Source organism: Physeter macrocephalus, chromosome 13, assembly GCF_002837175.3.
Source record: "Physeter macrocephalus isolate SW-GA chromosome 13, ASM283717v5, whole genome shotgun sequence".
In the NCBI taxonomy this organism is placed as follows: Eukaryota; Metazoa; Chordata; class Mammalia; order Artiodactyla; family Physeteridae; genus Physeter; species Physeter macrocephalus.
This window is the reverse complement of record NC_041226.1, coordinates 82,733,555-82,759,074: the sequence shown is the minus strand read 5'-3', so window position 1 is coordinate 82,759,074 and position 25,520 is coordinate 82,733,555. Positions and strand designations below refer to the sequence as shown.

The 25,520-nt window shown below is 57.7% G+C and overlaps 3 protein-coding genes across 5 annotated transcripts; all 3 read left to right on the top strand.

The window, feature by feature from the left end:
* Nucleotides 1–6,612: 6,612 nt before the first annotated feature.
* Nucleotides 6,613–8,439, top strand: LOC112065504 (transmembrane protein 141). 2 transcript variants are annotated; one of them, XM_024126411.3, is made up of 5 exons: nucleotides 6,613–6,719; nucleotides 6,997–7,063; nucleotides 7,270–7,353; nucleotides 7,621–7,728; nucleotides 8,127–8,439. In XM_024126411.3, the coding sequence occupies exons 1-5, from the start codon at nucleotides 6,666–6,668 to the stop codon at nucleotides 8,138–8,140; spliced, it is 327 nt and encodes a 108-aa protein (XP_023982179.1). In that variant the 5' UTR covers nucleotides 6,613–6,665; the 3' UTR covers nucleotides 8,141–8,439. The 2 variants fall into 2 exon arrangements, with proteins under 2 accessions (XP_023982179.1, XP_023982181.1); XM_024126413.3 differs by having other exon boundaries at nucleotides 6,634–6,719; nucleotides 6,935–7,063.
* A 4,027-nt stretch (nucleotides 8,440–12,466) lies between these two features.
* LOC102996736 (transmembrane protein 141) lies at nucleotides 12,467–14,421 on the top strand. Of its 2 annotated transcripts, none has more exons than XM_007127254.2 (5): nucleotides 12,467–12,573; nucleotides 12,851–12,917; nucleotides 13,124–13,207; nucleotides 13,475–13,582; nucleotides 13,981–14,421. In XM_007127254.2, the coding sequence occupies exons 1-5, from the start codon at nucleotides 12,520–12,522 to the stop codon at nucleotides 13,992–13,994; spliced, it is 327 nt and encodes a 108-aa protein (XP_007127316.1). In that variant the 5' UTR covers nucleotides 12,467–12,519; the 3' UTR covers nucleotides 13,995–14,421. The 2 variants fall into 2 exon arrangements, with proteins under 2 accessions (XP_007127316.1, XP_023982270.1); XM_024126502.3 differs by having other exon boundaries at nucleotides 12,488–12,573; nucleotides 12,789–12,917.
* Nucleotides 14,422–16,686: 2,265 nt separating this feature from the next.
* Nucleotides 16,687–25,482, top strand: CCDC183 (coiled-coil domain containing 183). The gene is made up of 14 exons (XM_007127253.2): nucleotides 16,687–16,799; nucleotides 17,341–17,462; nucleotides 17,927–18,004; nucleotides 18,209–18,376; nucleotides 18,572–18,676; nucleotides 20,997–21,119; nucleotides 22,258–22,383; nucleotides 22,461–22,515; nucleotides 23,025–23,125; nucleotides 23,745–23,905; nucleotides 24,095–24,263; nucleotides 24,349–24,459; nucleotides 24,530–24,626; nucleotides 25,283–25,482. Exons 1-14 carry the CDS (start codon nucleotides 16,730–16,732, stop codon nucleotides 25,399–25,401), a joined length of 1,605 nt encoding a protein of 534 aa, XP_007127315.2. The 5' UTR covers nucleotides 16,687–16,729; the 3' UTR covers nucleotides 25,402–25,482.
* The last annotated feature ends 38 nt before the right edge of the window (nucleotides 25,483–25,520 follow it).

The following is a 25,520-nucleotide window of genomic DNA, read 5'->3' as shown; positions in this document are numbered from 1 at the left end:
TCCCCCCTCCCCTTCCCCCTCCCCAGCAGCAGGCAGCCTGCTGTGAAGAGTGGCGGGCGCTAGGGGGCGCTCCTGGGGGCTGAGAGCTCAGTGCCTCCGGCGTGGCCTGGGACCCAAGGCTCCCCTGGACGTTCCTGTTGGTTCCTGCTCAGCGCCCGGCGCGGCCCCAGTTCCCGCCACTCGGTTCTCCAGCCTCCCGCTAATCCGGGAGCCTGACATCCCTCCTGTGACCCTCCCTGGCTCCAGTTGTCCAGGGCTGCCGTCGTCCCCCCAGGCCCGGCCCTGTACCCATGCCGTGCGGCCCAGCTCAAAGCCAGATGTCGGCTTCCTGGCACGGCTGGGCCACCTCTCGGTCCCAGCCCTCCGCCCTCAGAGGAGGACCTTCAGGCCTTGCCTCCCTCCACCCTGCTGACCACGGAGGGACCCAACCTGCACGGACGGCGTCAAGGACCCCTGTCCCCTGCCCCGCTGGGCTCAGCCAGGGAGCCCGACAGGAGACGGGGAGGAGGGGGATGGAGGCCACCAGGTGCTGGCCGAGGCCCCCCACCCTCAGGTCACTGGTCTCGTGGCTTGGGGAGCCTCATCCACATGGTTCTCCTCTGCATTCTGGATGCTGCCCTCCCCTCCACCCTTCCACCTGGGGGCCATCAGCTCTGCTGCTCTGGGCTCCCCTACGCCCCACCCATGTGTGGATAAATCGTTTCTTTGTAAACAAACTCCCTGCTTTCTCCTAATTGGAGTCTGCCTCCTTGTCCCTCCAGGAAATGGGTCAGGGCTGAACAGATGCTGGAAAAGCAACTTGTTCCAGGGATGACCCTAAAAAATAAACCACATTATCATAAAGACACCAGTTCTCCCTGAATCATCATCTATACATATTTTGGAATTCCAAGTTTTAAAAAATTTCAACCAGAAAAAAAAATTGTTCTAGCTCCATATGAAAAAGTAAACATGGAATAAAAACTAAAAAAATTCTACAAAGGAAAAATCAACACAGGCAACTAGTTCTACAAGACATGAAAACCTGTTATAAAATCATGAGCAGTAAGAGCATGATTATAAATAGAATAACAGAAGAATCTAGAAAAAATGGGAAAAGACACAAATGACAGGGGAATTCAGCATACAATGAAGGACCTGTTTCTGTCTGTGAAGAAAACTTGAATACGCAGTCAACAAAACTGTCACCACTACGGACCATTTAGGAAATACATACATAGCTAGATCACCACCTCACTCCTTACATCAAAATAAATTCCAGATGGATCAGATTTCCACATAAAAATGAAATTTAACAGTGCTGGTAGGTAAAAAAAATTTTAATTTGGTATGGACCAAGTCTACGAAAATCAGAAAAGGTAAACCTGATAAAGATTAATCAGTTTTCTATAGGAATATTTAGAATTTGTTTTTTAATAACAAAAAAGATGAAAACCATAAAAGACCGATTAAAAAAATAAAAATAAAAAAAATAAAAGACTGATTACAACAGTGGAAATAAATGAAGACCACCCACGTGAGAGCAAGCAGGCATCCCCTGTGGTTGTTTAGGGGGCATATTTGTCTTTCTCCAGTTGGTCCTGAGTTGAAGATGAGGACAGAAATTATTGTTCGTTATCGTTCAAGTCCTGGCCATTTGGGCCAATTGTCACAGGGCACGTGTCCAGCTGCCCGTGATTCTCAGAAGCACCTTGGGTGGGGTCGGGCGCGGTGCCTGCCCTCCTGTTGGAGAAGGGTCTTGGGGCACAGATGAGTGAAGCTGGCCAAGGTCGGGGAACTGGTGTGTTTGCACATGACTTGGGTTCCACTTCTGTGGAGAAAAGCTGAGCTGTGAGGAATGGGAGGCCCAGCCAGGCAGGGGAGGGGTCATCCCTGCACCTCGTTAGTGAGCAGGGTCCCTTGGTGGGGGTGGGAGGTCCAGGTCTGGAGCCAGGGAGCTGCAGCAATCTCGGAGCCATGGGGTGGTTTCCCTCTGGACCCTCAGGCCTCTCCTTTATGTGAAAATTAATAACGGGAACCCTCACTGAACTGCAGTCAGGAGGCCAGAAGGGGGAGCTCTCACACCCTACCGTGCAGCCTCAACTGCAGACCCAACAGCAAGGTTACCACTTACTACCCAGCAGGAGGAAGGAAGATTTTCTCCCAGCCCAGCAACGTCCCAGCCAATGAGAGACCATCACAGTTCAGCCAATGAAAAGCCACCACACTGAGCACTCCCAGTTTCCTCCAACGGACACTTTGTTTAGAACAGCCCCTCCCAACTCCCCCTTCTCCTCTATAAAAGAGTTTCCTCTCCTTTGTTCTCTGCACTTGCTTGTGTTTTGCCCTAGATGGCTTGTCCTGAATTGCAGTTCTTTACTGTTCCCGAATAAACCCATGTTGCTGTTTTATTAAGGCCAAGGGAGATTATTTTGAAATGTTGAGCCGGTATCACTTTATTGGCTACACAGGGTTTAAAAAAAATTTTTTTTGACATGAACCATTTTTAAAGTCTTTATTGAATTTGTTACAATATTACTTCTGTTTTATGTTTTGGTTTTTTGGCCCTGAGGCATGTGGGATCTTAGCTCCCTGACCAGGGATCGAACCCGCACCCCCTGCATTGGAAGGTGAAGTCTTAACCACTGGACCGCCAGGGAAATCCCAGGATACATCATTTTTACAAAAGTTTGACAGGCAACAAAATGCAGAATTTAAAATATTCATACAAAATTAAGAATAACATGACAACTCTAAATTGTGTGATGGTTCCAAACATGGACCTTATGCCTGAAGGTGGCCAGCTGAACAAATCAAAGGACCACAGAGAGGCAGGTGAGACTTGCCAACTATGCCTGATTCTATGCAGTTGAGTTTCCACTTTTTTTTTTTTTTTTTCTGGCCTGTGGGATCTTAGCTCCCTGACCAGGGATCGAACCCGCACCCCCTGCATTGGAAGGTGAAGTCTTAACCACTGGACCGCCAGGGAAATCCCAGGATACATCATTTTTACAAAAGTTTGACAGGCAACAAAATGCAGAATTTAAAATATTCATACAAAATTAAGAATAACATGACAACTCTAAATTGTGTGATGGTTCCAAACATGGACCTTATGCCTGAAGGTGGCCAGCTGAACAAATCAAAGGACCACAGAGAGGCAGGTGAGACTTGCCAACTATGCCTGATTCTATGCAGTTGAGTTTCCACTTTTTTTTTTTTTCTGGCTGTGCCACGTGTCTTGTGGGATCTTATTTCCCTGACTAGGGATTAAACCTGGGCTCCCCGGCAGTGAAAGCACTGAATCCTAACCACTGGACCACCAGGGAATTCCCGAGTTTCCACTTTTCTGGTCATTTTTCCTTGGTACTTACTCTGACCCAAGGGAACAAGGCTCTCCCCATGGAGGGAAATCTGGAGTCAAATATGCCTCCTGGAAGTTCCCACTTAGGCAGCCATGAAGGTTTAGTAAAGTGGATCAATGGGAGGCTTCCGTTTTGTTACGAGGAGAAAATAGAACAGTAAATACAGAAGGAGCACACTCACACTGAAAGAATTACCTGAGTATGTTGGGAAGAAACCGCACAGAAATAAACGCGAAGCAATAGCTGATGAGCTCTGCAAAAAGAGCAAAACTTCAAAGATCTGTTAAAAATAGTAGTTATCTCAAAAGAACTGTTTGGAACCAATTACATTATGAAAAATACAGCCTGTAAGTTTGCAAATTCAGAGTGTAGATGAGAACCCAGAGTCAGTTAACAGTTCAGATGAAATAAAGACTGTGACTCCTGAACCATCTAACGCTTCCCAAAAGGCAAGTAAAAGATTAATTTGTCACGGGATCATGATAAGGCTGTTTCCAAAAGGCCATAATCAAAAGAAGAGGTTTCCCCCTTTCACAAGGGTTTGGGAAATGTGGACAAGGGTGTTGTCTTCCCATGAAAGAGAGAGAGAAGCAGCAACAGTGAGAAAAGGGCGTACAGGCCTGGTCCAGACATCTTGGGAAAGCTGTCAGGTCAGATGTCACCTGCTTTAATTCCTAGAAATCTTTACTTTCAGGTCACCAGATGGTATGCAGCTCCAGTCAGGGGTTGGTGCTTTTCCAGATGTGACTCATGAATCCAAGTGTCTGTCCCTTGGAGCTTGGTGGCACATGGATAGGTTAGCGATACCTGGGCGGGGCTTCTTCCTGAAGATGAAGCATTTGGCAGGAGCGCTTCTGCAAGTTTCAGCCTGAAATGTATCCGTTGTGCCCTCTCCCTGAGAAGTGCAGAGGCCCAGGCCGCAGCCCGCTGACCTATTTGTAAGTCAAAAGAGCTGTTTGAAGAAAATGGTAAACTTCAGCAATTCAGTCCACCTTCAGATTATGGAGCCGAGAAGAAATGAATGGTACAAAAAGGGAATTTGGGAAAGGCAATAGTTTTTTTGTGTGGTTTTTGGTTTTTGGTTTCTTTGGCTGCGTCGAGTCTTAGTTGCGGCACGCGGGATCTTTGTTGAGGCATGCAGGACCTTTTTTGTTGCGGCGCGTGGGCACTTCGTTGGGGCGCGTGGGCTTCTCTCTAGCTGTGGTGTGCAGGTTTTCTCTCTCCAGCCCATGGGCTCTGCAGTTTGCGGCATGTGAGCTCTGTAGTTGTGGCACGGGGGCTTAGTTGTCCTGCGGCACGTGGGATCTTAGTTCCCCGACCAGGGCTCGAACCCGCTTCCCCTGCATTGGCAGGCGGATTCCTTACCACTGCCCACCAGGGACGTCCCAAGGCAATAGATTTTGAAGCAAAAGAATATTTCATATGTCAGTAGAATTTCCACACCGTCTCTTCAGCACAAGAGAAGATGAAACGGCTTTCTGAGTTCATGTATTCTAAGACTTCCAAAGCTGATCTACAGGAGTCCGTAGGTGGCTTGCCTGAGAAACGAAATACTGAGATTATCAAAGCATCAGCCAAGGGTGGGAAATAGCTGCCATTCAGTCCTAATGACTCCGTACTAAGATAGCATTGCACCCTCTGCTTAGGCTTGAAAGCCAATTTCCTCAAGTGACTTCAACAGTAAGTTGTTGACCCACTTCGTGGTGAGACTTCCAAAGACACCCACTAACAAGCAGCAACTTTGGGTTTAACTGGGGTAGAAGTGAACCAGCCACACCTTGTCACAGAGGCAGTGGTGACTTCAGATCACACTGCACCTGGTGAAATCGCCCTGCCCCCTCCAGCCCACGCTGAGGGCGCCCTGGGCACTTCTCTCCAGAGCCCTGGGAAGGAGCAGGCGCTGGGAACGGATGCACCCTATGTCTCTTCATCACCCCCCGTCCCCCCCCGTCCCCCCCTTGCACAGGGACTGTCCGGGCCAGCGCCCACACTGGTGGTGGGGGACGTACATTTTACTTTAGGAGTATCTGCACAGCTTTAATTTTTATATGGAATATACACTATTTTCATTAACAAGCAATAATACATTTTTCTTTAGAGAAAGCATTTTTAACTACAAGCTTGACCTCCCCACTGGGTTCCACATTCACACATCCCACTCTCCTGTCTCCAGACATCTCGGACCCGACAGAGCCCAAACCACCTCCCGGTGTGCCCCACACCATCAGCTCCCCTCAGCCCCCCACTGCTGTGCCCACCTGTGCACAGGGCAAGCACTGGAGGCCAGCCTGGGTCCCCTTCCTTCCTCGCTGGCACCTCCAACCCAATGCCAAGGCCTGTTAGTGCAGCTTCCAAACACACCCCAAGAGCACCCTGACAGCCCTCTTGCACCCCGGTAGCCCCCTATATCCTGACAGCATGCTGCACCGTGACAGCACCCCTGCCTGCTCCACTGCTGAAACACTCTCTAAACCTTAGCAGATGCACTCCTGGAAGGCTGGCCCCCCACCGTGCAGGGACAGCGAGATGTCCACCGAGCTGACATCCCTGGCTGTGCCTGGCCGTGCGCAATCAGAGGAACTGAAGTTCCCACCAGGCTTCAAGGCACAGCCCAACCCTTGCCTCTCGCCCTCACCTCCAGCCACATGGGCCTCCCGAAGCTTATGCAAACAGGCCACGCTTAGTCCCACACAGCAGCTCAAGGCTGAAGGTCCTCTGCCTGACCCTCCCACGCAGGTCTCTCCTTGAGGGCGGGCGCGCACACGCACGCGTATACACAGGACCTGGCCTCTCTCCATACCCTTACCCATTTTGTTTTCCTGACCTCCTCCCAGGTCTGTTTACCTGTCTGCTCTATGAGGGCTAGGAGCTCTGACTCCTCCGTGGGACCCCCGACTCCTAGCACCGAACTGGCACCAAGTACGCGCTTACGGTATTTTTGGAATTAACTCGCTATATCATCTTTGGATACACTATTCCGTGGTCGTTTTCAGTAGATGTAATCCAGTAAGCAAAGCCCCACCCCCACAAATAATACTAACTAATCATTCTGTCTCTGAGAGCTTGGAAATGAGGCGGACGACCCAGGCCGGGCCCGCGGGGAGGAGCGCTAGCCGGCGCCCGCCTTCGCGCCGCCGCCTCGCCACCCAAAGTCACAGAGCCGGGCCTGGGGCGCGCGCGCGCGCGGCCGGCTCCGCCCCCTGCCCTCCGCCCCGCCCTGCGCAGGCCCGCCCGCCAGGCCCCGCCCCGCCCCATCCGGCCCCGCCCCCCCGCCCGATCCGGCGCCGCTCTGGCCGGCTAGAACACCGCGCCCCGCCAGCCATGGTGAACCTGGGCCTGTCCCGGGTGGACGACGCCGTGTCCAGCAAGCACCCGGTGAGAAGGCTGGCCTGGGACGCGGGCCCCTGACCTCAGAAGCTGACCTGAGCGGGGCGGGGGCCTCGGTGGGAGTGCTCTTATCAGGGAAGAGAAGAGGGACAGAGGTGGGGCACCCTCTTGCTGTGGAGCTCGAGGCATCCTGGGTGGCCATGGGGGCAGGTGGGGTGTGTACAGGCCCCCAAGGCCTCACGATGAGTGGTCCCCTCCCCCAGGGCCGGAGTGTGCCCAAAGGAGGGACGGGGAACTGAGCCTTCAACCCCCTCCCCCATCCCAGGGACTTGGGGAGTATGCCGCGTGCCAGTCGAACGCCTTCATGAAGGCTATTTTCACCTTTGTCACAGGTAGGCTGGGTCCAGGTGTCTGTCCTGGGGCGTGAAGTAGACCTCACCCTCCTGTCTCACCCTGACTCCCCAGCAGGTGGCGCCAGGTCGCCAGCCCGCAGTGCTCGGAGCCGGGCAGGTGTTGCGAGCACTTAGCCCGAGAGCCCCGGTGGTCCCCTGGCCCCCCCGTGGACGGGCTGGCTGATGCGGACCATGGCTCTTGACAGGCACCGGTGCGACCGTCGGCCTGCAGATGCTCGTTCAGAGGAAGTTTCCGTACCCCTTTCAGTGGAACGTGCTGGTGGCCGTGGGTGGGTACTCCAGGGCTGGTGCCTGGCGCCCCTGAAATGCACCCCCGTTGCCGCTGGCTCTTCAGCAGAAGTGGATCCCACTAGGGGTGGGGGGCTGTGGTTCTGGGCATCCCTGCCTCCGGGGATGGGGCTCCAGTTCTCAGTGGGAGCCCGGCTGGACCCCACCGCTCCCATCTGCCTGGAAGAAACCTGCATCCTGCTCCCTTCCCCTGACAAGTTCAGAGGCCCCGCCCCCCTGCCCACTGGCCCCTGCCCCCCTCTCCCCAGTCGCAGGCTCAGTGGCCAGCTACTGGGTGACCCGAGTGGAGTCGCAGAAATGCAGCAACCTCTGGCTCTTCCTGGAGACAGGGCAGCTCCCCAAAGACATGGACACAGGTGAGGGGCCCGGGGGCAGCAGGACGCGGAACCGAGGCTCCATTCCCGGGGCGTAGGCAGGACAGGCCTGTCCCCTTGACATGCGCATGTGGGTGGGGGCGGGAGGGAGGGGGCCTGTGGCAGACAGAAATTGCAGGCCCTTGTGCAGGAGGAAGACCCAGGAGGGGCTGGGTGGCCCTGGGAGGGGCGAGTGCAGAGTGAGGAGGGCGGGCACCCCAAGAAGAGCGGCCGGATTGAGAGGCCCCGCATTGGACATCAGGCTGATTGATCTCAAGCCTGGCCTCCACTGCCTGCATCCCTCCTGTTACAGGCCTCAGTTTTTGCCCCGGTAAAATGGGCGCAGGGACCGGGAGCAGCTTTGGGGTGTGGTTCTAGCTGTCTCCCTTTGCCTCTTACAGACCGGCACAGCTAGGAGAGCTCCAGCCAGGGCACAGAGGACCTGGGGCCGGAGAGTTCTAGAACACAGCCCTCAGCGCCTCTGCACCCCAGGCTGACCTCCCCACACCCATGTCCCCTGCACACATGCATGGCCAGCTCTGTCAGACCTGTGCAAACTGCTCCTGCCCAGCCTGTACGCCCAGAAGGTCAGACCAGGAGGTGCTGCCCCTGGGGTGGCTGGCCTCCTGCAGGGCAGCCAGAAACATGGTGGACACAGCTGGAGAAGACCAGGCCAGTCTCATGCATATTGGGGGCGGCAGCTCTGGGGTGGGGGGTTGGCCCCCTTCTCCTCTATAAAAGAGTTTCCTCTCCTTTGTTCTCTGCACTTGCTTGTGTTTTGCCCTAGATGGCTTGTCCTGAATTGCAGTTCTTTACTGTTCCCGAATAAACCCATGTTGCTGTTTTATTAAGGCCAAGGGAGATTATTTTGAAATGTTGAGCCGGTATCACTTTATTGGCTACACAGGGTTTAAAAAAAATTTTTTTTGACATGAACCATTTTTAAAGTCTTTATTGAATTTGTTACAATATTACTTCTGTTTTATGTTTTGGTTTTTTGGCCCTGAGGCATGTGGGATCTTAGCTCCCTGACCAGGGATCGAACCCGCACCCCCTGCATTGGAAGGTGAAGTCTTAACCACTGGACCGCCAGGGAAATCCCAGGATACATCATTTTTACAAAAGTTTGACAGGCAACAAAATGCAGAATTTAAAATATTCATACAAAATTAAGAATAACATGACAACTCTAAATTGTGTGATGGTTCCAAACATGGACCTTATGCCTGAAGGTGGCCAGCTGAACAAATCAAAGGACCACAGAGAGGCAGGTGAGACTTGCCAACTATGCCTGATTCTATGCAGTTGAGTTTCCACTTTTTTTTTTTTTCTGGCTGTGCCACGTGTCTTGTGGGATCTTATTTCCCTGACTAGGGATTAAACCTGGGCTCCCCGGCAGTGAAAGCACTGAATCCTAACCACTGGACCACCAGGGAATTCCCGAGTTTCCACTTTTCTGGTCATTTTTCCTTGGTACTTACTCTGACCCAAGGGAACAAGGCTCTCCCCATGGAGGGAAATCTGGAGTCAAATATGCCTCCTGGAAGTTCCCACTTAGGCAGCCATGAAGGTTTAGTAAAGTGGATCAATGGGAGGCTTCCGTTTTGTTACGAGGAGAAAATAGAACAGTAAATACAGAAGGGGCACACTCACACTGAAAGAATTACCTGAGTATGTTGGGAAGAAACCGCACAGAAATAAACGCGAAGCAATAGCTGATGAGCTCTGCAAAAAGAGCAAAACTTCAAAGATCTGTTAAAAATAGTAGTTATCTCAAAAGAACTGTTTGGAACCAATTACATTATGAAAAATACAGCCTGTAAGTTTGCAAATTCAGAGTGTAGATGAGAACCCAGAGTCAGTTAACAGTTCAGATGAAATAAAGACTGTGACTCCTGAACCATCTAACGCTTCCCAAAAGGCAAGTAAAAGATTAATTTGTCACGGGATCATGATAAGGCTGTTTCCAAAAGGCCATAATCAAAAGAAGAGGTTTCCCCCTTTCACAAGGGTTTGGGAAATGTGGACAAGGGTGTTGTCTTCCCATGAAAGAGAGAGAGAAGCAGCAACAGTGAGAAAAGGGCGTACAGGCCTGGTCCAGACATCTTGGGAAAGCTGTCAGGTCAGATGTCACCTGCTTTAATTCCTAGAAATCTTTACTTTCAGGTCACCAGATGGTATGCAGCTCCAGTCAGGGGTTGGTGCTTTTCCAGATGTGACTCATGAATCCAAGTGTCTGTCCCTTGGAGCTTGGTGGCACATGGATAGGTTAGCGATACCTGGGCGGGGCTTCTTCCTGAAGATGAAGCATTTGGCAGGAGCGCTTCTGCAAGTTTCAGCCTGAAATGTATCCGTTGTGCCCTCTCCCTGAGAAGTGCAGAGGCCCAGGCCGCAGCCCGCTGACCTATTTGTAAGTCAAAAGAGCTGTTTGAAGAAAATGGTAAACTTCAGCAATTCAGTCCACCTTCAGATTATGGAGCCGAGAAGAAATGAATGGTACAAAAAGGGAATTTGGGAAAGGCAATAGTTTTTTTGTGTGGTTTTTGGTTTTTGGTTTCCTTGGCTGCGTCGAGTCTTAGTTGCGGCACGCGGGATCTTTGTTGAGGCATGCAGGACCTTTTTTGTTGCGGCGCGTGGGCACTTCGTTGGGGCGCGTGGGCTTCTCTCTAGCTGTGGTGTGCAGGTTTTCTCTCTCCAGCCCATGGGCTCTGCAGTTTGCGGCATGTGAGCTCTGTAGTTGTGGCACGGGGGCTTAGTTGTCCTGCGGCACGTGGGATCTTTGTTCCCCGACCAGGGCTCGAACCCGCTTCCCCTGCATTGGCAGGCGGATTCCTTACCACTGCCCACCAGGGACGTCCCAAGGCAATAGATTTTGAAGCAAAAGAATATTTCATATGTCAGTAGAATTTCCACACCGTCTCTTCAGCACAAGAGAAGATGAAACGGCTTTCTGAGTTCATGTATTCTAAGACTTCCAAAGCTGATCTACAGGAGTCCGTAGGTGGCTTGCCTGAGAAACGAAATACTGAGATTATCAAAGCATCAGCCAAGGGTGGGAAATAGCTGCCATTCAGTCCTAATGACTCCGTACTAAGATAGCATTGCACCCTCTGCTTAGGCTTGAAAGCCAATTTCCTCAAGTGACTTCAACAGTAAGTTGTTGACCCACTTCGTGGTGAGACTTCCAAAGACACCCACTAACAAGCAGCAACTTTGGGTTTAACTGGGGTAGAAGTGAACCAGCCACACCTTGTCACAGAGGCAGTGGTGACTTCAGATCACACTGCACCTGGTGAAATCGCCCTGCCCCCTCCAGCCCACGCTGAGGGCGCCCTGGGCACTTCTCTCCAGAGCCCTGGGAAGGAGCAGGCGCTGGGAACGGATGCACCCTATGTCTCTTCATCACCCCCCGTCCCCCCCGTCCCCCCCTTGCACAGGGACTGTCCGGGCCAGCGCCCACACTGGTGGTGGGGGACGTACATTTTACTTTAGGAGTATCTGCACAGCTTTAATTTTTATATGGAATATACACTATTTTCATTAACAAGCAATAATACATTTTTCTTTAGAGAAAGCATTTTTAACTACAAGCTTGACCTCCCCACTGGGTTCCACATTCACACATCCCACTCTCCTGTCTCCAGACATCTCGGACCCGACAGAGCCCAAACCACCTCCCGGTGTGCCCCACACCATCAGCTCCCCTCAGCCCCCCACTGCTGTGCCCACCTGTGCACAGGGCAAGCACTGGAGGCCAGCCTGGGTCCCCTTCCTTCCTCGCTGGCACCTCCAACCCAATGCCAAGGCCTGTTAGTGCAGCTTCCAAACACACCCCAAGAGCACCCTGACAGCCCTCTTGCACCCCAGTAGCCCCCTATATCCTGACAGCATGCTGCACCGTGACAGCACCCCTGCCTGCTCCACTGCTGAAACACTCTCTAAACCTTCGCAGATGCACTCCTGGAAGGCTGGCCCCCCACCGTGCAGGGACAGCGAGATGTCCACCGAGCTGACATCCCTGGCTGTGCCTGGCCGTGCGCAATCAGAGGAACTGAAGTTCCCACCAGGCTTCAAGGCACAGCCCAACCCTTGCCTCTCGCCCTCACCTCCAGCCACATGGGCCTCCCGAAGCTTATGCAAACAGGCCACGCTTAGTCCCACACAGCAGCTCAAGGCTGAAGGTCCTCTGCCTGACCCTCCCACGCAGGTCTCTCCTTGAGGGCGGGCGCGCACACGCACGCGTATACACAGGACCTGGCCTCTCTCCATACCCTTACCCATTTTGTTTTCCTGACCTCCTCCCAGGTCTGTTTACCTGTCTGCTCTATGAGGGCTAGGAGCTCTGACTCCTCCGTGGGACCCCCGACTCCTAGCACCGAACTGGCACCAAGTACGCGCTTACGGTATTTTTGGAATTAACTCGCTATATCATCTTTGGATACACTATTCCGTGGTCGTTTTCAGTAGATGTAATCCAGTAAGCAAAGCCCCACCCCCACAAATAATACTAACTAATCATTCTGTCTCTGAGAGCTTGGAAATGAGGCGGACGACCCAGGCCGGGCCCGCGGGGAGGAGCGCTAGCCGGCGCCCGCCTTCGCGCCGCCGCCTCGCCACCCAGCGTCACAGAGCCGGGCCTGGGGCGCGCGCGCGCGCGCGGCCGGCTCCGCCCCCTGCCCTCCGCCCCGCCCTGCGCAGGCCCGCCCGCCAGGCCCCGCCCCGCCCCATCCGGCCCCGCCCCCCCGCCCGATCCGGCGCCGCTCTGGCCGGCTAGAACACCGCGCCCCGCCAGCCATGGTGAACCTGGGCCTGTCCCGGGTGGACGACGCCGTGTCCAGCAAGCACCCGGTGAGAAGGCTGGCCTGGGACGCGGGCCCCTGACCTCAGAAGCTGACCTGAGCGGGGCGGGGGCCTCGGTGGGAGTGCTCTTATCAGGGAAGAGAAGAGGGACAGAGGTGGGGCACCGTCTTGCTGTGGAGCTCGAGGCATCCTGGGTGGCCATGGGGGCAGGTGGGGTGTGTCCAGGCCCCCAAGGCCTCACGATGAGTGGTCCCCTCCCCCAGGGCCGGAGTGTGCCCAAAGGAGGGACGGGGAACTGAGCCTTCAACCCCCTCCCCCATCCCAGGGACTTGGGGAGTATGCCGCGTGCCAGTCGAACGCCTTCATGAAGGCTATTTTCACCTTTGTCACAGGTAGGCTGGGTCCAGGTGTCTGTCCTGGGGCGTGAAGTAGACCTCACCCTCCTGTCTCACCCTGACTCCCCAGCAGGTGGCGCCAGGTCGCCAGCCCGCAGTGCTCGGAGCCGGGCAGGTGTTGCGAGCACTTAGCCCGAGAGCCCCGGTGGTCCCCTGGCCCCCCCGTGGACGGGCTGGCTGATGCGGACCATGGCTCTTGACAGGCACCGGTGCGACCGTCGGCCTGCAGATGCTCGTTCAGAGGAAGTTTCCGTACCCCTTTCAGTGGAACGTGCTGGTGGCCGTGGGTGGGTACTCCAGGGCTGGTGCCTGGCGCCCCTGAAATGCACCCCCGTTGCCGCTGGCTCTTCAGCAGAAGTGGATCCCACTAGGGGTGGGGGGCTGTGGTTCTGGGCATCCCTGCCTCCGGGGATGGGGCTCCAGTTCTCAGTGGGAGCCCGGCTGGACCCCACCGCTCCCATCTGCCTGGAAGAAACCTGCATCCTGCTCCCTTCCCCTGACAAGTTCAGAGGCCCCGCCCCCCTGCCCACTGGCCCCTGCCCCCCTCTCCCCAGTCGCAGGCTCAGTGGCCAGCTACTGGGTGACCCGAGTGGAGTCGCAGAAATGCAGCAACCTCTGGCTCTTCCTGGAGACAGGGCAGCTCCCCAAAGACATGGACACAGGTGAGGGGCCCGGGGGCAGCAGGACGCGGAACCGAGGCTCCATTCCCGGGGCGTAGGCAGGACAGGCCTGTCCCCTTGACATGCGCATGTGGGTGGGGGCGGGAGGGAGGGGGCCTGTGGCAGACAGAAATTGCAGGCCCTTGTGCAGGAGGAAGACCCAGGAGGGGCTGGGTGGCCCTGGGAGGGGCGAGTGCAGAGTGAGGAGGGCGGGCACCCCAAGAAGAGCGGCCGGATTGAGAGGCCCCGCATTGGACATCAGGCTGATTGATCTCAAGCCTGGCCTCCACTGCCTGCATCCCTCCTGTTACAGGCCTCAGTTTTTGCCCCGGTAAAATGGGCGCAGGGACCGGGAGCAGCTTTGGGGTGTGGTTCTAGCTGTCTCCCTTTGCCTCTTACAGACCGGCACAGCTAGGAGAGCTCCAGCCAGGGCACAGAGGACCTGGGGCCGGAGAGTTCTAGAACACAGCCCTCAGCGCCTCTGCACCCCAGGCTGACCTCCCCACACCCATGTCCCCTGCACACATGCATGGCCAGCTCTGTCAGACCTGTGCAAACTGCTCCTGCCCAGCCTGTACGCCCAGAAGGTCAGACCAGGAGGTGCTGCCCCTGGGGTGGCTGGCCTCCTGCAGGGCAGCCAGAAACATGGTGGACACAGCTGGAGAAGACCAGGCCAGTCTCATGCATATTGGGGGCGGCAGCTCTGGGGTGGGGGGTTGGGCCTTCTGTACTTCCTGCTGCTGACACACCCTTTCTGACCCCTGCATCCCCCACCCCCCACCCCAGTCAGAGCTGACAGCTGCTGCCGGGGGTTGTGGGACTAATAAACGCCTTTTCCTCTTTCCCGTTTCCCGCCTGAGTTCTAAAGCAGTTGGGAAACAAGTCAGAACAGTAAGAAGATGAGAGAAATGTCACCTCGGTACCATACAGCTGATTGGAGGAGGTGCCAGGGCAGTTCCTAACACTGAACCCCAGAATTAGACACTCTGGGCAGCCCCATGGGCCCTCCATGCAGGGGTGTGCTTCTGTGCCACCTGGCACAGAGAAGCAGAGCAGATGGTGTGCAGCCAGGCAGCACCTGGCTTCCAGGAGACAAGGGACAGGAAGTGGCCGTGCCCACCTGCCTATCATTCCAAACCCATCTATCAGATTAAGTCACTTCTCCCCTGGGGAGGAGGAAGTGAGGGGTTCAGGGGGCCAGAGTCAGCTTACTGGAGCTCTGTCCACATGGAGGAGTGTTCCTGGGTGGGCAAGACTGCCCACCTCAACCACCCCCAACAGAGGGAGAGGCAGAGATTATATAAAACCTGGGCAAATCCATCGTCCTTTATAGCAGGCTTCCCGGTAACCCTGAAGGCACACAGGGCCGCGCTGCTCCAGCCCCAGCTCCGCCCCTGCACCTGCTGACCTAGCCAGTCATGCAAAAGAACATCTACTGCACACTCACTAGGCACCAGGGAATCTGTTTGTGGGAAGGCAAAATGACAGGAAGCCCAAGATAACCGTGGCATAAGCAAGCTAGAGTTTTCATTTTCTTTCATGGAAAAGCTCACGTGGGTGGTCTGGGGCTGTATGGAGTCAGGGACCTGGGCTTCTTTTAGCGTGTTCCGTGCTGTAACGGCCCTCACTCCAAATCCACCTCATGGTCCCGGGCAGCTGTGCTGGCTCCGGCCATCAGGTCTTCATCCCTGTCAACAGGAAAGAGAAAGGGGAGGATGAGGGCAGTTCACTCACTTCTCTGAACACTCCATTGGCTAGAACTAAGTCATGGGGGACACCTAGTGCGAAGGCACCTAGGAGGGCAGCTTGCTCTGGGCAGCCACGTGCCCACTAAAATTCAGGGCTTCTCCATCTGAGGAAAGGAGAACCAGTATTGGGGGACAGGCTCTGCCTCACACCCTGGGAGAACACGGGCATCAAGGGAATAGACCCTGCCCACGGCAGGCCCTCCCAACCCCCTGAGGGAAAGACCTGGGCTCAGAGGGAGGGCAGAGGGTGAACTTGGAGTTCCAGAGGGGACTGGGCTCACTTTTTAAAAACGGAGAGTGACCAGAAAAGTAAAGGATCTGTGTGAGAGGTCACAGAGAAAGATGGGTGCTATAACAGCACATGGGTGAAGACTATTGTTATGGCTGAACTGTGTCTCCCAAACTCAGTTTGCAGCCCTAGCCCCCAGGAGCTCAGAATATGACTGCATTTGGAGACAGGACCTTTGAAGGGGTGATTCAGTTAAAATGGGGATGGGCCCTCATCCAGTCTGACTGCTTATAAGAGAAGGCGATTAGGACACAGATGAGTACAGGGGAAAGACCCCACGAGGACACAGCCGTCTACAAGCCTGGGAGAGACGCCTCAGGAGACACCAGCCCTGCCGACACCTTGATCTCAGACTTCAAGCCTCCAGGATGCGAGACAATAAATTTCTGTTGTTTAAGCTGCCCGGTCTGTGGTGCTTTGTTAGCAAACTCATGCAGGTTGGAAGAAGTAACCCATCTGATGTGCACCCCTGGAATCCCGGGCTTGGCCCACATGGCTGTAAGGGAAGCTTGTGCTGGGGCTGCAGAGGGAGGGGACTGACTCCTCCTGGAGGAAGTGACAGCTAAAGCTGGACCCAGGACTTGCCCAGGGAAGTGGGGGTGGAGCAGGGAAGGTCAGGGAGAGATGGGGTAGTCAGGGCCGAGGCTGGGGGTCTCACGAGCCAGGTCACCAGGGTTGGAGTTTGAACTTGGGGTGGGGTAAGGGAATGGAGACCCTGTAGGCAGTGAGAGGTCAGAAGTTTTAGGAGGCTCAGTGGAGGACACTGGGGGTGTGGGGAGATGGGGAGGGTGCAGTGGGGCCACCGTGGGGTGCAGTGCCACCGCCAACCACCTCCCTGTGGAAGAAAGCTGCCTTGACCAAGGCATCACACCTGAGCGGAGAGCAGCCATGAGACTCGTGTCCAGGAGAGCAACCCCGAGGCTGGCTGGGGGCCGAGGGTGGGGTCGTCGGGGTGGGCCAGGAATTCCCGGGTTCCCTGGGCGTTGAGAACCGCAGCCCCCGTCACAATGGGCCGAGATTCCAGGGACAATCTGAACTGTGGTTCTGCGGGGCAGGCTCAGCACAGAGAGGGTGGGAGGTGCGGACGGGCCCTGGAGGACCCCGTGGGCCACCATGAAGATTCGTAGTGAGGCAGAGATGGAGGAGCAGATCCAGGAGCTGAAGACCATCACTCGGCTCCAGGGTGCGGCTGCCGCTGGGGTGACCCAGGGGCTCCGGGGCTCCTGGGTGCAGGACTTACGATCTTAACCCAGGGACAGTCCAGGGCATATGGACCGGGGGCCACGCTACTGCTCACCCTCAAACAGAGCTGGGGGGAAGGGATCGGAGGGGTCTGCCATGCAGGGGGCAGGGGGAGGAGAAGCGGGGGGCTTCAAGGAGATTTGTGAGCACAGCGGCCTCAAAGCCAGGGGGGACAGGTGGGGATCCACCCACTTCTGTGGCCAGAGGGTCTGGAAGAAATCACAGGCCTGCCCGGCCCTGGCTTGCACCGCGCCCTCCCCACCTCCCAGCACTGCTGTGCACTGAGCCGTCCAGATGAGCACTGCTGAGCAGCAAAGCTGGCCCCCATGGAGGCTAGGAGGAAGGAGCGCGGCCTCGGAGACAGCAATCTCACGCCCCCACCTCCGTCCTCCCCGGCATGGAGCCTACCCCACCCGGGAATCCCGGCCAAGCCCTTGGCCCTTGGCCTACATCCTGGCTGCCCTGTCCCTCCCTCCACACAGAGCAATGTCGGGCGCTGCAGATCCCGGCTGTGAAGGAGACCATGGTCAAGAACAAGGCCACGCTGGCTGTCCTGCGCGGCAACGTTCGCCGCGGGTCCCACGAGTGGGCTTTGGCCAAGAAGGTGGACAGCGGTACCCTCCCTGCCGCCTGCTGGCTGGGGGTGGGGGGCAGGGCACGTGCTGAAACAGCCCCTCCCCCAACACAGGTGGACAGCGGGCACCTCCTCTCCTTTCCCCACTCTAACCCCAACCATTCTGAAGTGGGGTGGGCGGGGCAGTTTCCCCACCACCCACCTCAGAGGGCAGGGCCAGGGGCCCGACAGAGGTCCCTTTCCTGGGCTACCCCCTGCAGCAGCCATATGGGGGAGCCAGGGACCCGCCTCTCTGGACCCCCAACACATCGGAGCAGGGATGGCCCGGATGGAGTCCTTCAGCGCTCTGCCCCTTGTGGCCCCAGGAGCTGGGGTCTTGCTGCTGGGCTAGCACAGGGCAGAGGAGACCCGGGGAGAATCCCTGGAGGGGCCGGCGGCGGCGGGGCGGGGACGCAGAGGGGCCGAGCCCCCAACTCAGCCGCCGCGCCCCACAGTACGACCAGCGGACCATCTCCAAGGCCTGCGGGAAGGACGTGCCCGTGAGGCTGGCGCACAGCCGCTGCACCATGGAGGTAAGGCAGCAGGGAGGACCCCTCAGCCCCGCCCAGCCAGTGCACCCCAACTAAACTGCGATGTGGAGCCGGTGGGGAGCAGAGCGAGTTCCCAGCCCCAGCGTCCCTGCGGCGTTGCCACGGCTCCCTCCACGCCCGCCCAGCTGCAGGCGCGCTCCGTGGCCCCTGAGCACCCACGCGCGGGCCGTGCCCTCCCCGACCCAGGTGGCGCGGGAGAAGCTGCGCAAGTACGTCTTCGACCGCGTGAATACGCACAACGTGCTGATCCACCTGGTGCGGCGGCGCGAGCAGAAGCTGGAGAGCATGCAGCTGGAGCTGGCCAGCCTTAAGAAGCAGCCCGAAGCCACCAAGGAGGAGCTGCGCATGCTGCAGGTGGCTGCGGGGAGCGGGGCGGGGCCTCCAGGGTGATGGGGCGGGGCCACAGGAGAGGGGCGGGGCTATGTGGAAGGGCGGGGCTAGATGAATGAAGCCCCCTTGGAAGAAAGCCCCGCCCCGCCCCCGTCGGCCTCTGCACTCCCAGGTGGCCTGTCCCCACGCACTCTTAATGTGCCCTTCCTCCCCGCCCAGGTCATCCGTCAGCTGGAGAACAACATAGAAAAGACGATGGTCAAGATCACCACAAGCCAGAATATCCACCTGCTGTACGTGGACCTGCTGGACCACCTGAAAAAAGTGAGCCCCCTCACCCCACACCCTGACACCGAGACCGCATCCCGGTCCCAGGGAGCCCAGCTGGCCAGGAAGGGCGGGAATCTCAGGCCCCAGCCTGTTCGCCGGGCTGGAATCTCGGTGGGGGCGTGCCCTCCAGGTTAGGCCGCCCCGCAGGCGCGCAGCTCTCCTCCAGGCCAGGTGACCCCGAGAAAGGCTGAGTCCTGCTTTGGGCGCCAAGCAGAGCAGCGGCACCTTGTAGGTGGGAAACGTTGTTTCAAGAATTTATTTGCTACTCCAAAAAGGCATATCATGTGCTGCCTCAGAATTGTTTGTTTTTTGGTTTGGGGTTTTTTTTTTTAATAAATTTAGTGATTTATTGACTTATTTATTTATTTTTGGCTGCTTGGGTCTTCGTCCTGCGTGCGGGCTTTCTCTACTTGTGGCGAGCGGGGGCTACGCTTCGTTGCGGTGCACAGGCTTCTCATTGCAGTGGCTTCTCTTGTTGCAGAGCACAGGCTCTAGGTGCGCGGGCCTCAGTAGTTGTGGCTTGTGAGCTTCAGTAGTCGTGGCACGCGGGCTCAGTAGTTGTGGCTTGCAGGCTCCAGAGTGCAGGCTCAGCAGCTGTGGTGCATGGGCTCAGTTGCTTCGCAGCTTGTGGGATCTTCCTAGACCGGGGCTCAAACCCGTGTCCCCCATGGGCAGGTGGATTCTTAACCACTGCACCACCAGCGAGGTCCTGTTTGGGTTCTTATTTGATGGTTTAGTGCTGTTTTTACTTTGCCCCATCGTTTCTCATCCCCTGGCTTCTGAGGCCAAGAGATGGGTCCTGCACCCTCAGAAGTCCCTGACATCATCCAGGGCAAGCTGCCTCTGAGCAGGTCAGTAACCTCCGCTTGCTGCCCACCTCTTCCAAGCCAGCCACCCTGCTCCCTGCAGAGAAGGCCAGGGGGAAGCCCCCAGGGACCGTGAGCCCTGCTGTGAGGCACCCCCCTTCACTGGAGGCCCCCCTTGGCCCCCACACAGAAGAGCACAGGCACCTGCCACAGGCCAGGTGGGGAGGACGAGGACAGTTGGAGAGGAGGGCTGGAGGGTGGGTGCCAGGGTGCAAAGAGGAGCAGCTTGGCAGGTGGGGCCGGGAGAGAGGGAAGACCCCACCTTCGTCCTGCGGCTGGGGGAGGGGAAGCCCTGGAGGGCAGCGTGGCCGGGTGACAGAAATGCGTCTGGAGGAGGGTGTGGGATGGGTGGGCATTGCAGCCCTTCGCAGCTGGGGTCACGCCCCCCAAATCCTGCCCACGGTGCCCCGAGCCCAGCAGCACGCAGCCTTGTCCTCCAGCCTGTCCCTCTTGCCTCAGGCCCCGGGTCCTGGAGACTCGCCTTGTGGCCCTGCCCACGTCTCCTTCCTGGGCCACTCCTCCTCCCCACACCCCTTCCTGCTCCGACTGCACCCTGGGGTCCAGCCCCTCCTTCACCTGTATGCATTATGTCCTCCCTGGGGTACTTGCTTATCTTTTCAGAACATATGCAGTAAAAAAAAATAACTCCTGTGCTCATCTGCGTTTTTTTTTTTTTTTTTTTTTTTTTGGCTGCATGGCACAGCATGCGGGTTCTTAGTTCCCTGACCAGGGATCGAACCCGTGCCCCCTGCAGTGGAAGCGCCGAGTCTTAACCACTGGAACACCAGGGAAGTCCCCCTTGCATTTAAAAAAAAAAAAAAAAAAGCGAAGATTCTACATTGTATTTATCAACACAAAATACTAAGAGCCAAGATATATTGGACATTGATGAACCTGACCCTGTGCTAAATGTACATCCTTATACCTTCTCAATCCATCCCGACAGCGGCCTCCTGAGAGAGCCATTATCACCTTACCTTTACACATGGCAAAACCCAGGTGAAGTGGCTTTCCTAAGGTCCCACGCTAGCTGGTCAGGTTACAGCCTTGGCCTTGAGTCCTGAGTCTCTGACCCCACACCAGTGTTTTGAGACAGCAGCCAGCCTCCCGGGGTTTCACAGTCACCTCTCACAGGGTGGGACCTCCCATCACAACTTCTTTGGAAGTGTCTCTGGACTCTGGCCCTGGGCAGTGAGAGAATCCACCAGGAAGATGCTGTTTCCCCCCACGAAACATGTCCTTTCACCTGCTTTGGGCCCGGCTGGGGCCACAGGCCAGGCTATACTTGTCCTCTGGGCTCGCACAGTCTGGGATGAGGGGTGGGGAGTAGGCGTGGTCCACTTTGGGGGCCAGAAGAGAACGAGGGAGGGGCCAGGGGAGCCTGTGGTTGGCCCGCAGCCCCTGGACTGTCAGGCTCTGTGCCCACCCACCCTTGCCCTCTGCTGCAGGAGCTGGCAGGATACCCCACAGAGCTGGACAAGCTGCAGAATCGCGTGGTTGACTACTGCTCGGAACTGTCGGACATGACGGTCACGTCCCAAGATGCCATGATGATTACGGATGAGGTCAAGGTGAGAGCAGGTCCCAGGCTGGGGGCCCTGCAGGGCTATCTCTTGAACCTGTCTGGCCCAGGGTCCGTCGGGACACCCCCATGCCCACACCCCCTGTCATCACTGGAGGAGTCCAGTGGCTGCCCTGCTGGCCTGCTCACCTTACCACCTGTGAGCCTGGGCAGAGGGGGCCCCACCAGGCACAGAAGCCACGAGGTAGACAGAGGAGGCAGAGAACTGACCTGGACGGGGCAGGCGCCACCCCTTCACCCACTCTGTGCCGAGGCCCCTGCCAGGCCAGCCTGCCCCCTCCTCATGAAGTGGGGCCACCCGGGGGTTCGGACCTTCTCAGGAAGGCAGTGAATGGCGGATTCTGGGGGTTGGAGGTTGGGCAACACCGTCTTGGGGTGTAACAGGGCCAAAAGGAGGCGTAGGGGCTGGGGCCTGTGTGGGCAGCAGGTGGCGGGGCTGCAGTGGCAGCCCTCCTAACCTGGAGCCCTGGGAGGAGATGGGGGGAGACGGTATCAGATTCGTGTCTCCAAACGGGAGTGCTCTGGCTGCAGAGACTGGAGGGGACCAGGGCCAGGACACTGGTCACTTGGGCCAGACCAGTGGTGGAGATGGGTGGCCGAACTCGGACGGAGCCGAGAAGCCTTTAAGAGGTCACCCCGATGCGGGGTGGGGCGAGTGAGGCGTGCAGGCAAGGGCAGAGAGTGGCATCTAGGATGCGTGAGCAGGCACGCACAGACAGTGGATTTAGCCACCAAAGCAGGATGTGCTGGGAGACAGGAGGTCTGGGGGAAGATGAGGAGTTTGTGTTTAGACGTGTGGAATCCACTCTAGTGAGTTCTAAGGGGAGCTGGCAGAGGCAGCGGAGGACCGCGGCTGGAGAGAGAAATCTGTGAGGCACGTCCCAGGCGGCCCCTGAGCCTATGGCTGCAGCCGGAGTGACCCCAGCTGGAGGGGTGTAACGCAAGGGAAGGCTCAGAGGCCAGGCAGGAGGGGGGCGTCCCAGAGGAGGGCAGAACGCACAGGGGGAGGGTGACGGTCGCAGGCGGAGCGCCCCAAATCAGGGAGACGGGGACTGACACTGACGCTGGATCAGCACCCCGGGTGGCCTTGGTGGGACAGACCCCCGCCCCCCTTCCCGTGTCCCCAGATGAACATGAGGCAAGGGGAGGCCACCTTCATCGAGGAACGCCAGGCACGGGAGAACCGGCTGAACCAGCAGAGGAAGCTCATTGACAAGATCCACACCAAGGAGACCAGCGAGAAATACCGCTGGGTGAGTCCGGGCCACACCAGGCACAGCAGCCCCTGGCCCACAGAGGACACCCCTCACCTCCTCCTCCCCCTCCGCAGGGCCAGAGGGACTTGCACTTCCCCTCCAACCTGATGGGCCCCGAAACCCTGAAAGGTAAGCGCTCAGCTCCTGCCGCCCCAGCCAGGCTCCCGAGAGGTGGGTCACCGTGAGGTGGGGGTAGCCTGCGGGGGCCGCGGTGAGGGAGACCGACGAGCGCCGGCCCCTCCCTGGCTAGACCTGCACCGGTGCACACCAACGGTCACAGCGCACGCTTCAAGGTGCTGCTGCCGGCTCTGCGCTCTCGGCCAGGGGTGGCTGAGCCCCCGGCTTCTCAGCTGTAAAATGCACTCGGCGACGCCCCTGGCACCCCTGAGCCGCCTCTGAGGAGCCCCGCTAAGCCCCACTCTGCCAGGCCACTTTTGGTCCTCCTCTGGATGGAGCTGCCTTGGGGCACCCCTCGAGGGCTGGCCGAGGAGGGAGCCAGTTAAAGCGAAGGCCACTCTGACGGGTACCCAGCTCTTGGGTGGCCTCCCCTGACGACGTACGGGGGCATCCGACGGCCCCGCTCAGAGCTCCCACAGCATTCCTGCATGCCGGCTGGCCTTCCCCTCTGCTGTGCCCAGGGAGGAGAAGGGAGACCTCCAAGGCTGACATCGAATACCAGACGGACGTGATGGCTTTGGTGGAGAAAGTCAAGACTGCTGTGCGGTGCTCTCACCCCTGGGTACTGCTCCCTGGCACTCCTGGGGTGGGAGCAGAAGGACGGGTGGGGGGCCCCCGCCCCGGCCCAAGGCCCGGCTGAGCTGGGCCAGGCTCTGCAGACGCCTTCTGCGTGAACGGGCGCACAAAGCAGCGGCCCCACAGCTCAGAGTAGCGGGCACTCCGGGCACGCAGCTGGCAAATCCGAGCCGTGTTCCAGGGGCTGCACAGAGCCTGCTGGAATTTGAGGACCAAAGCCCGAGGAGGTGGCCTTCACCTCTTAACTCTTCCCCTTCCCAAACCAACAGCATCAAGACGAACAGCTGCCTCTCCGCCCCACCCCCTTTATTTTAACCGGCCCTGGATTTGTTATTAGTAAGCCTCGAGCTCCTGTCCATGGTCCTGACATAAGCTTGTCCACCCTTGGACGAGTGACTCAAAGCCACGCGGTCTCTTGGCGGTGGGCTCTCTGGCTCTTCCTTGGGGTCAAGTGGCCCCTCTGCCTGTGTCACGTGGGTGACACACACAGAGGGCCTCACAGGTCCTCGACACCCAGCTACGGTCAATGTTACTGACCACTGGGAGCCAGACGAGCAAGCTCCCTCCTGGCTCACACCTGCTCCTCGCCCCACCGGCCCCGCCAGGACATCGCCGGCCGGTTCCTAGCTCAGAGGAACACGGAGGAGAACCTGAAGCTGCAGATGGCGGGCTGTGAGGGGAGGCAGGCGCAGCTGCAGGCCGTGACGAAGGAGCTGGAGCTGGAGGAGGTGATGCTCAAGTTCCACCAGACGCCCAGCTCCATCAGGTACCCGGGAGCCCCTGACTTTCTCCTCACTAACCCGCGGCTGGCACCAGGCTCGGAGCTGAGCGCACCCGCCGCCGAGGGGCCCCAAGTGCCCGCATCTGAGCTCCTGAGCCCAAATTAGCACGGCGCCCGCTCGGGACTCCGCTACCTTGCCCTCGGTCCGCTATCCACCTCCCTCATCCTCAACAGCTTGCAGTCTGTTGAGAAGAAAATGAAGGACACGCTGAAGGAGGAGGAAGACCGGCTGCAGCTGGCCCACGCCAACATGGCCGAGAGCCAGAAGCTGCTGCTGACCATGCAAACTGGCATCGAGAACCTCCACATCCGCCTGACCGGTGTCCCCCTGCCCACGGCCCAGGTACCAGGGAAGCGTGGAGGAGCCCCCAGCACAGAGCGTCCCCTGGAGGGGCCAGAGGGAGAAGACTTGTTCCTCCTGGCCACAGAAAGAAGCACTGCCCTCCGACAGCCTGGATGTGTACAGCAAGCTGGCATACTGCGAGGAGAGGCTGCTGTACCTGGCTGACCGAGTGCAGATGCTGCCCAGGACAGAGGAGGTAGCCCTGGCCCGGGGGGTGCCCACACGCCCCGTGCGCCCTCGGAGCTGACAGTCCCCATGCCCCGCAGGTCCACACGAAGGTGAAGGGTGCCCTGGAGTCCTCGGCCCTGAAGGAGAAGCAGAACACCAGGATCAGCTTTGAGGAGCTGGAGGAGGATGTCATAGGTACAGGCCACCCAGCAGCTGGTGGTGGGCCTGAGCTGTGCAGAGGCAGAGGTTGGGGATGGCGCTTGCTGCATCTGACCAGGGCAGCCTGGAGGGACAGTGGGGGCTCAAGGGATGGAAAGGGTGTGTCAGTTGCACCCACAGGATTTTTAATTTACGGAGGTGACTTGGCGAAGTTAATGCGATTGAAAGAACTTACCACCTTTTGTGACACGGGGAGGCACCAGTGCCGGTAGGCAGGCAGGGGGGAAGGCCTTGGCCAGGGCCCTTATTGAGGTTTCTGCGGGAAGGGCAAGGCAGGGCAGGGCACACAGGGTAAGATCTGCCCGTTCGAATAATTCCAGCAGGGTTGGGGCACAGGGGCTGTCCCCAGTTGCCTGGCACCTGGCCCTGGGTGATTCAGGCTTGGGGTGTGGGTTAGACAGAGGTGGTCGGGTGTGGGCTCTGGAAGGACTGGGTGAGCCCTGGTCTGTCTCTCTCCCCGGCTGTGCGAGACCCCAAATGCCAGAGCATCAGGGACACAGAAAGTAAGAAATATACGTCGTTGGTACAATTGGCCCTGCGGCGAACGGACGCCAGGAGACAATCCAGGATCTGGGGACCCTCGCGGGGCAGACGGGCTGCGGGCGCGGCTGCCCTCCCCCTCTCCTTTGCAGAGACCTTCCAGTTCGCCGACGTGGACCACAGTTACGTGCCCTCGCGGGCCGAGATCAAGAGGCAGGGCCAGCGTCTGATCGAGGGGAAGCTCAAGGTGGCCAAGAAGAAGAAGAAGTGACCGGAAGAGGAAGAACCCGCCTCGCCAGCACACCCCGCCCCCATGCTGTCATTGGTTACACAAATAAACATTTTTCCGGGACTGCGGGGCACCTGAGGGGAGGCAGATGTGGGGGACAG

Excerpts from the sequence above, each read along its gene's own strand:
- LOC112065504 (XM_024126411.3), top strand. The coding sequence starts at position 6,666 with ATGGTGAACCTGGGCCTGTCCCGGGTGGACGACGCCGTGTCCAGCAAG. Across the intron at positions 6,720-6,996 it reads CCGTGTCCAGCAAGCACCCG|GGACTTGGGGAGTATGCCGC; the intron begins GTGAGAAGGCTG and ends CCCCCATCCCAG. Across the intron at positions 7,064-7,269 it reads TATTTTCACCTTTGTCACAG|GCACCGGTGCGACCGTCGGC; the intron begins GTAGGCTGGGTC and ends GGCTCTTGACAG.
- LOC102996736 (XM_007127254.2), top strand. The coding sequence starts at position 12,520 with ATGGTGAACCTGGGCCTGTCCCGGGTGGACGACGCCGTGTCCAGCAAG. Across the intron at positions 12,918-13,123 it reads TATTTTCACCTTTGTCACAG|GCACCGGTGCGACCGTCGGC; the intron begins GTAGGCTGGGTC and ends GGCTCTTGACAG. Across the intron at positions 13,208-13,474 it reads GAACGTGCTGGTGGCCGTGG|TCGCAGGCTCAGTGGCCAGC; the intron begins GTGGGTACTCCA and ends CCCTCTCCCCAG.
- CCDC183 (XM_007127253.2), top strand. The coding sequence starts at position 16,730 with ATGAAGATTCGTAGTGAGGCAGAGATGGAGGAGCAGATCCAGGAGCTG. Across the intron at positions 16,800-17,340 it reads GACCATCACTCGGCTCCAGG|AGCAATGTCGGGCGCTGCAG; the intron begins GTGCGGCTGCCG and ends CCCTCCACACAG. Across the intron at positions 21,120-22,257 it reads TGATTACGGATGAGGTCAAG|ATGAACATGAGGCAAGGGGA; the intron begins GTGAGAGCAGGT and ends CCGTGTCCCCAG.